General features: G+C 34.6%; 1 protein-coding gene across 2 annotated transcripts; it reads right to left on the bottom strand.

Annotated features, from left to right (window-relative positions):
* Window positions 1–4,933: 4,933 nt before the first annotated feature.
* LOC136208795 (large ribosomal subunit protein mL102 (rPPR5)) lies at window positions 4,934–8,140 on the bottom strand. Of its 2 annotated transcripts, none has more exons than XM_066000022.1 (2): window positions 7,946–8,140; window positions 4,934–7,717 (listed from the first exon to the last, which is right to left on the bottom strand). In XM_066000022.1, exon 2 carries the CDS (start codon window positions 7,640–7,642, stop codon window positions 5,363–5,365), a length of 2,280 nt encoding a protein of 759 aa, XP_065856094.1. In that variant the 5' UTR covers window positions 7,643–7,717; window positions 7,946–8,140; the 3' UTR covers window positions 4,934–5,362. The 2 variants fall into 2 exon arrangements, with proteins under 2 accessions (XP_065856094.1, XP_065856095.1); XM_066000023.1 differs by having other exon boundaries at window positions 7,950–8,140.
* Between the last annotated feature and the right edge of the window lie 2,316 nt (window positions 8,141–10,456).

Below are 10,456 nucleotides of genomic sequence, written 5' to 3'. Positions count from 1 at the left end.
GGGTATCCCAAATTTCTTTGGCAGACCTTTTATTGACAAAAATATTGAACAGTGGGTTCGACATGTGATTTAGGAGATGACCCCTGACTGTTTTGTTGTCTTTTTCGTATTTTGCAGAACGAGTGTCGTACTGCTGAACAATCAGGGACATGGCAGGACCATTTGGGTCAGAGGGTGGATCCTGGACAACAACATAGTCCAGTTCGAGTTGTTCAAAGAAAATCAGAATTTTCTGCGACCATCTTTTGTAATTAAGACCGTCTAGAGGTTCAAGTTTGGAGAGGTCAGGAAGGGATTTCGCAATTAAAGCAGACATGATTGCGAAATAGAAACTCGCTTTCAAATTGTTAGAAACAAAGGAGGGTTACAGAAAAACGGAATTGATATTAAGAATGAAAATCGGATTGTGCCGTGGCGGAGGCCACTGCCTTGAAAGCAATTTCGGCAGACCGAGGTGCAATCTGTAACTCCGGTCGCTCCCCAAGGTTAACACAAAAAACCTTCGAACCTGTGCACTCAAAGTCGAAGATTGTAGAACAGCAAAAGAGTATTTTAATTGCTCAGAAAAAACGATTGAAAGAAAAACTGTGTTTAGAAAAGCTGGAACCTTACTGTATTTATAGGCCACAGAAATATGAACGTTAGAACGTTCATATACACGTTAGAACGTGGAGTGAGACCAGGAGATAAATAAGGTTCTGTTTTTTACTAATTAAAATGCTGAAAAAAAATTCAAAGAAGTTGAAACGGATAAAAAATAAAATAAAATTCGGGCCCAGTCCAGTCGGGCGGGCGTCGCGTGAACGAACGAGCGAGCGCGCGCGTGTGGTATATTTGCTAAAAACCACTTAACACAATTTAAAGGCTTCTAAAGCCCAATTCTATATATACCCACTCAAAGAGTTATAAGTTTCTCATGTGGGATTGTAAAAGTGCTCTTGAGAGCAAAGTGGTTAAAGACAAATATACCCCACACTTTCAAAACCATTTTTCATTCAACATAACAAAGCCATTTTCTAACACATAATACCTAGAACCAAGTTGGAACGGAGACGGTTATAAGGCTCACCCGAACCAGTAAAGAAATTGATGACCTCCTTATTAGTCGACTCAATGATTAACTTAGAGAAACCCAAATTAAAGGCTAAACTGATGCTTGAAAACGACCCCCATATTTTAGCATCAAAGGAAGACCTCATTCTAATGTTATGGGAAAAACCGTCCAACCAATGACCCTAAGCATTGCGCAAGACCTCTTCAGCATCAATCCTACCTGAGTCTAGCTTCGAGCCGTCAGTATTAAGTTTAGGCATGTCATCCTAGGGTGTCTCCCAACTCACGAGGCACTCAAACTTAGTCTCAATTTGAACCAAATTATCAAGAACATTAAATTGTCATAATATGTATGCACATTCCTCAAAATTATTTATTTATGCATGTTTGAAAGGCATGACAATAGGAACTTGGAACACCGTCTCGTTCTGCCAGCACCATAGCATCCAGCAAGTAGTGACGAATAAAATCGCACCCTCCTCCATCTCATGAAGTAGATTACCCAATAACCTAGCACTGAACCAGCTATTTATGTTAACATCAAAGAAACATTGATGAATCTACTGCGACAGTAACAAATGCTAAGTCTGTGAACATACAGTATTGCAAGACATGGGTCAACGATTCAGCCTCCCATGGACTTGGTACACATGTCAGAACTCACCAAGTGATGGTGGTGACCCTCTATGTTAGTAGCACCAACCCAATAAAAACTTTGACTTCGATGAGGCACATTCAAAGATAAAATTATCTTCCACTTAGGATCCATAGAGACATCAAACATACTAAAGAAGTCCAAATATACTTAATTACAAGAATAAGTCTCATTAGATGAAAAGCCTGACATCTAACATCTTCATCCTCCCGATAGCCACTAACCTTGACATTTCTTATTTTCAGCTGACACTCAACACACCCACACACATGCACACAAAAATCTTCGAAGCCGACAATACACCAGAAAATAGCATAATTAGGAGGTTGATAATTACAAACATCAATAAGCCCAATACCAAACATCCATTACATTGAAATTACAATTGATTATATAGAACATGAAAATTTACTCACAATAACGATTTGAAATATTTAATTCATTTTTTTTTCTGGATTACAAATTGAAATAATCATTATCAAAGCTTAGTCACAGTTAAGACTCATCACCCCTTCTGATCAATGTATAGATATAACAAAAATCTGAAAGAAAATATATCACCTGTGGTTCTCTATCATCTTACCCGTCTCTCACCTAATTTATGATAAGTAGCATATTTATCCTACTCTATGTCTATTAATTTTGGTTAAAAATGGTTAAGAGTTAGAGTTATATAATTAAAATATAATAAATATATCACTTGTTCTCAATTGAGTGAAAAACATGTAAGATGATAAAGAATCGGGGACATGAGATTTTCTTCCGAAACTTTTTTACCGTTAACTATAAAATAAATTGCATATATGCACATTTTGCCTAAAATTCTAATCTAAAGCAATATTTGTACTCGTATTTCTTTGTTCTTTTCATTTTATAGAAAATTAGGGTTATGCATAGAAACAAAATAGATATATTATGGACAATTAATGTTGATAGTAAGTAATAATAATATTGTTTGATGAAATTGTGTGGCTAGGATGGTGTAATTGTGTACAAATTGGTAGCCTTATCATGGTTGGAGTCAAGTTGGGAATTTTAATTAACGTTTTGCCGTTGCCATTGGGATGAAAATTAATTTAAAATAAAATCAGAATGGATATTTCTCTCCCTACTATATGACAAAAATACCCTAGATTTTCACTGACAAACAGATAACATGCCCATTTTGTGGGGCTCAGCCCCCATTTTTTTTCTAAAAAATAAGCAAACCCTAGAAGTTTGTTTTAATGTCTTTTAAAAAAAAAAAATTCTTTTAAAATCAAAATATAACTTATACTTAACCTTGTCAAAAAAAAAATTAACATACAAAATCTTGGACCTGACATTATAAAAGTTAAGAAATTTTAGATTCAAGAACAACCATGAGAAGTTTCATTTTGCATAAAATTGACTGAACATTGCCATTTACAAGTGCTACTCAAGTTCACTTCAAACTACGGACCCGTTTGTTTTAACTGTTGTTTGTTGTTACTGTTTTCTGTTTGAAAAACTGTTTTTTCAAAAAGTAGGATTCCCTGCTTTTGGCCCTATTTAGGAATTAGCTGTTAGCTGATTACATTAGCTATTAACTGTTACTCCCTCCATTTCAAAATAATTGTCACATTTGACCAAAGCACACATATTAAGGAAATGATTGATTTGCATTAAATTTATGCAACATGGACTAGAATACCCTCTATCTCTCTTCATTAATAATTATCATTTTTTTGTGTCTCTCATTAAATTGAACCTCTCTCCATACATTGATAACTTAAAATAGCAAAAAGTGTAATTAATATTAAGCTCATTAATAGGAGTAAAATAGGAAAAAGTTGCATTGGAAACTAAACCTGACAAATAATATGAAATGGAAAAATTTGATCAAAAGTGACAATTATTTTGAAATGGAAGGAGTAGTTGATATGACTAGCTGATTTGACTAACTGTTTGTATAGACCTGTTTGGTAAAAATTAGCTGATTGATAATAGTAGTTTGTGCAAAAAGACGAATAAGGGCATTTCTTTTTTTAATACATAAAAATATACATAAAATAATTAGGGTTAAAGAAGTCCATTAATTTTAATATTGCAAAACGCTAATTGAAAAAGCCCCTAAAAGGAGCTTTTTTTAAATTAACGTTTTCATCCCAAAACTCTCTCCCAAACCTCTCTCCACCAAACACTCCAATCAGCGGTTTCAGTGGTCAAACCGCTAAAGTTGGTCAAAACCGCTCTTTTTATCCCAAAACGCTCTTTACCAAACAAGGCCTTTATATATAAAAAAAAAACTACTTTTCAGCTACAAAAGACAAAAAATGTCTAACCAAACACCAAAGACTCTCATTTTCAAAGTGAAAAGACAAACATGAAGTTAAAAAGCAGCAACCAAACACCTCATACATCTCTTTTTCTTCGGACAAGAGTCATTGAAGCTTGAAATTTGTTTTATAAACATCATACAACTTTCTTTTTTTCAATAAAAACATTAAACTTAATTTTGATTTTAACAAATTCACTTCGGCCCTCGCTGAAATACGGAGCTAAAACAGTGGCACATCCTAGGCCCCACGAAAAATACCGCATCCTTGTTCGAGATGGTGTACTAATTTAGAAAAAAAAAAATCAACTGTATTCTGTGTCAAATCAACATTCGGGTTGGATTTTCTGTGTACTAATTAGATAAAACGTTCCGGTAACCATTAAACAATTGTGCCTGTAAGCATAAACCAAAGCCATAGAATACAACAGTGACCATGATAAAACTGATTCCATGACTAGACATTTCAAATGACAAAGATGCAGCAGACTTGACTTTATTTCTGAATATTGTACCTAAAAAGTGTATCTTTAACATAATCAGAAACACAAAACAACTAATGCATAGACAAAAAGAAGATCTGCACACTGAAAATTCAATAATTCAATTACTTTGTAACCAGCAAATTCATCACTGCAATTTCAAATCTCATATCCAAACAGACTCATCATACTACCGATCCTTCTAAGTTTACTTGAACAAGGAGAAAACTGAAAACCATAAGCTTCTCACAAGAAACTTTGAAATGGATTGCATGTCCTGATATCAAAATTCAAATATAAATTCGATAAGATTCACGAGCTAAGCATTGCACCACATTAAGTGTCCTTTGTTCTACTTTTTGTAGCTCTTTTTGTTTTTTCACTTCAAAACAGTCGAATAATAGTGTTTAGTTAGGATTGAAAAACAGCTGCAATAGCAGGCAGAAAAATGAAAATAATCGTACATAAAAGGAACAGCAAACTTCATAAACAAGCAGATAGCAGCAAGTTCCGAAATTCTCATATGGATGACACGAGAATTAAATATGATTAGAACCATTTTGCCAATAAGAACATCAAGTCTCGAATTAACCGCCTCTTGACACGCAAATCTTAATCAACAGATCATACTACAAAACTTATTCTGCTAAAAAAGGAACAAACTTTATCATTTTTTGAATGGAGTATTCATCCATTTTCCGACCTGTAACTCAAGGAAATAACGAAAATAAATCAGGAGCAAAAGCAATTAGTTTCTTCACCTTTTTCTTTTAAGGAGGCTTCTCCCCTCCCTTTATCATTCTTGAGAGGATATCAATGGAGTATTCATCCATTTTCCGACCTGTAACTCAAGGAAACAAAAAGAATAATAATAAATCAGGCAGCAAAAGCGCTTCGTTTCTTCACCTTCTTGTTCTCATGAGATTTCTCCCCTCCCTTTAACATTCTTGAGAGGATATCGGCCTGCTTTGTGTTACCCTCCTGATTGAGGCTCTTAATCAATTCGTCGCAGCTACTCCAATCAGTTACACCTCCTTTCTCCATGATTTTACACAGTATTGAATATGCATTAAGGGTCTTCCCCGAAGTTAAGAGAGCATCCAGTACTTTCTCATAGCTTTTAAAATCGACAGTTAACTCCCTCTCTAATGCGAAATCTAACAACTTAAGAGCAGCAATTGTCTTGCCTTTGTCACTAAGAACAGAGAGAAGATCATCGAAATTCACATGACACCCGCTGTTCATCAGTAGATCGATTCGTCCAAGGGCTTCCTCAACATGACCTCTCATGAGGAGAGCTTCCAAAATCTTAGCTACCAAGTCCATATGCTCCTCCACACCCTTCTCCACCATACTCTTCATAACACGGCTAGCAGTTTGAACCCTTCCGTCTTCAAACAGGCTCTCCATCACCGTTCGGAATGTCGATGAATCTGGAATATGACCATCTTCAATCATACCATCCAAAGCTGTTTTCGCATCAGCTGGTTCGCCTTTCCTCAAGTAGCTCTCAATAAGCAACTTGTATGCATCTGCATCCCTTGGAACCCCTCTCCTACTCATGATCTTTAAAATTTCGAAAGCCAAATCAGGAGTCCCTTCTTTTGAGTGGCCAGAGATCAGACTATTAAAGGCAAGTGGATCCTGAATTCCCTTTTTCATTAACTGCCGGAAAAATATTTCTGCTTTTCCTGTTTGTCCATGACTGCACAGATACTGAATCACTGGGTTATAAGCATTTGATTCCATCATCAAAGTGCTCTGTGGATTCAAAATAACCTCATTCTCAATGAGCTTATCAACCAACTTCACTGCCCGATCATATTCCTCAGCCTTACAGAAATTTTCTAACAACACTCCATAGTGCCCGGCCTCTAGTGGTACGCTCAATCTCATCATTGCCTTTAGCACATCCTCAGCAGCTCTCAAATCACCAGCCTCACACTGGCAAGATAACAGCGTCATAAATATGGAACTATCGTTTGGAGCAAAGTGCCCGCTGACCATCTCTTTCAAAATATCTTTAGCCTCAGCAACTTTCCCAGTATCACAAAGCCCTGGCAATATGGTTGAATAAGTGTGAGCATTAGGCTTGATATCAAATGACTTCATCTCCTCGAGCAATCTCAGTCCATCATCCACTCTATTGACAGCAACATACCCTTTAATCATTGTTGTATAGCTTATAACTGTAGGAGCTATATTCTTCCCTTTCATCTCCTCAAACAACTTCTCCGCCTCTTCCATCTTTTTAAACCTATAATAACCATTAATCATTGTATTATAAGTGACGACATCCGGGGAAATCCCTCTAGTCTTCATATCCTCATAGAACCTCATTGCTGTTTCCAACCTCAATGACAAGAAGAAACCCCAAAGCATGATATTATAAGTATGTCTAGTCGGTTCAATCCCTTCACTCAACATCTTGTTAAACAACCTTTTAGCCATCATGTATCTCCCCCTCCTCATAATAACCTTGAACAAAACATCATAACTCTTGAGAGTTCTCTCTACACCCAATTCATTCATCTTATGGAACAACTTGACAGCTTCTTGAACTATCCCAGCCTTACCATAACTCTCAATTAGCACTACAAACATATCCTCATCCCAAGCAACCCCCTTCTTAGGCATGTCCAAGAGAATACAACGAGCGTGGTTGAGCTTCGAAGCTCGACCCAAGATCTCAATAATCTTCATATGGGTCCCACGGTCATGTTGAAAGTACCCAGACCGCTCAACCCACCTAAAGAACTGCAGTGCATGCTCCGAGTTACGAGCACTGTGCAGGACATTATACACTAATGAGTGATCAAATTCAGGCACCAAATCCCGAATTGAATTCTGTAAACGGGTAGTCCAGGCCCGGTTAGCCATCATTCTGCATATCGTATCCTCTATTTTTTCAGGGTTTGGACGCCTACCACGTGGGATTCTGAGCGGCCTTTGATTCAATTGATCCCCATTGGGTGTTTCGGTTTCAGTTTCGGATTGTGATTGTAAGGCTGGTGCAGGATTTTCCGGAACAGGGTGAATTGGTTCTTGAGTTGAAGTACAGAAATGGAGAGGACTGACTAAGTAGGGGGCATATACTCGAGAGACAATGGGATAAATCCCAGACTTGTAGGTCTTACGGAGAGAGATTGAAGCCATTTAAGATCAAAAAAGAAAAATTAGCAGCTTTAGATTAATGGGTATTCTTCTTCAAGTTAGTTCTGATATTCATCACTGCAAATGGAACATGAAAATAAGAATAATTCAGTTAAGCATTTTAACAAACACCTAAACTACATCACATAGAACCGCCCCAATCCCAAAATTAACAAAATTCAAAATGAAAAAAGAGCATTTGCTCCAGAAACAACACATTAATAGCACAAGAAGACTCATTAAATACATGTTAAGAAGCACAAAATAATTAGTATGAATGACCAATTAAAAAGCAGAAAAGCATACCCGCCTGGAGGAGGAAGAACACTGCACAACACAGCGAAGAGAAAAACTAATCAGAAACGGCAAGGAGGAGCTCTGCACAATGCTTCGCCTGACTGGTAGAGGAGATCCGTCAACAAGGAGTGGTGTGGGGGTGGGGGTGGGGGCTGGACGGCGAGAATTGAAGAAAATGGAGGTCTTAACTCTAAAATGATCTAAGATTTAAAAGGCTAGGGTTTTTGTTGACGCATCAATGTTTTACTTATATACCAAATTAAAAAACTACATAGTTTTGACGTTTGAAATTAAAATTCTATACATGATTAGACTCGTTCAAGTGTCGTGCATAGACAGAAAAATTACATTTTGTTTGACTTCCTGTTTGTCTTTTACAATTGAAAAGCAACATTATGTGTTTGGTTAGTGGTCTCCTGTTTGCCTTTTACACCCGAAAAGCAGCATTTTACAAAAGCAGAGAATCTCTGTTTTTTAGAAAAGCAGCTTTTTCCAACAGTAAACAGCAAACCGTAACAGCAACAGCAAACCGTAACAGTAAACAGCAAACAGCAACAGCAAACATTAAGTAAAACAAACGGACCCATAATATAAAACAGTAACGATGAAGCTGATGTATCACTTCCTTTTTTTTACTGATAAAAAATATAATATAATATAATATATAATATATTAATTTTAATTATATTATTATATTTATCTATAAAAAAATTATTTAAAGTAATGTGAAAATAAAATAATAATATTTAATTTATATAGCACCTTTATATCATTAATTTTAATTATTAAATTATATTTTTGTTAATATTTATATGTTAAGATGAATCCGTGCATCACACGAGCCAAAAACTATTACGATTATATATAAGAAGTCTCACTAGATCCAATCAATGATCCAATTATTACCATAATCACGTTTGATTCTGAGAATCACGAGCCTAATAGGCTTGAAGGATATCAGTCTCGATATTTAGGCACACTTCCTTCTGTCAACAGTATACACATGGCTTATTTTGCTCCACAATCCATAACCGCATTCTATAGCTCAACATGAGTATAAATAGAGTAAACTCAGCTCAAAGTACAAGTTGATTTATTAATATTGCAGTTTTGTTTATTGATTGTGATCATCTTTCAATTTTTTCATAAACTGATTTAGGGTTTAGATCGAGTTTACCTGACTTTTCTTTTGTGTGGTTTACATGTGGATTCTCAGGATTTAACTACATCCATGCTCTTACCTTCTAAATTTGGATTTTATTTTCATCGTAGCTTTTAAATTTAAAATCCAATAGTATGATCTCTAAACTTTCTACTTTATTAATATGATGATACTTTTTTAACATTAATCAAAATAATCACTTCAATAGCAGGTAACTATTCATTGTAAAACTAAGAGCAATGTTCAATATAAGCAATTTTAATAGTTGCCAAAATTTAACCGATAATCTCAAAATATAATATTTTATTTTATCTCCTATTCATATCACTTTTTGACAACTTTTATTAAGAAAAATGCTAAAGCACTAAGCAACTCTCAAAGTTGTCATTAGGGTCTCATAAATTATAATTATATGATTTATGAAAAAAAAAGATAACAATGATATCAAAAAGTGGCAACATTACCGTAAAAAGGTAAGCACATTTTATCTCTTCAATATGCGACACTAGTCCATTGTTTAACTTTAAAATTTTATTTTATTCTTTTTCCATTTATTGTAATAATTTTATTGCTATAATTTTATATATATATATATATATATATATATAAACTCATTTTTTGTTTGATCTCTCATTAATCTAAACTCAGTTTTTATGGATTAATTTTTATATAAATTCCATTTCAATTTATATATTAACTAATTTAAATATTTAATAAAATTAAAATTAAATTTATTGAGAAATTAATTAATTATCATTAATTATATAATTAAATTAATATTCAATATTTATATAATGTGGGACCCATTAAAATAATGTGTAATTATCCAACTACTAGAGATGATTTTGGTTAGAATGTTTTATAATTGGAGAGTGTTTTTTTAATTAACCCTCCAACCATTAAAGATGCTCTAAGCATTTTTTATTGGACATGCTATAATGAAATAATATTTTAAAAAATTTAATTCTTGAAATTTTTGATTTAGAGATATTTTTTTTAAACAGTTTAACCATTTAAATGTTATTTGGTTAAAAGAAGGAAAATGGTTATTTAGACTGAGACAGTTTGAAATTGTAATTTGGAAAATTGAAAATACTAGTTCTATGAGAACTTGTTTCTAAACAATTTTAATGATTGAACCTTTCCATTGTGAGATCGTCATTGTTATTTTGACTTAGTCAGATATAAAGTTCAAGGGTCATATTAATCTTAAATCACTGGGCTAGCTATCTCACCCATTTGAGGTGCCTACCAACCAGCGAACGAGGATTAATCTGGATGTGGACACCGCTTAAAGGTGCAGTTGTGGTGATGCGAACCCTCCAGGATTACCTCGTGGTTTGACAAAAACAAATGTT

This window comes from Euphorbia lathyris, chromosome 10, assembly GCF_963576675.1.
Source record: "Euphorbia lathyris chromosome 10, ddEupLath1.1, whole genome shotgun sequence".
Classification (NCBI taxonomy): Eukaryota; Viridiplantae; Streptophyta; class Magnoliopsida; order Malpighiales; family Euphorbiaceae; genus Euphorbia; species Euphorbia lathyris.
This window is presented reverse-complemented; position numbering and strand designations above follow the sequence as displayed.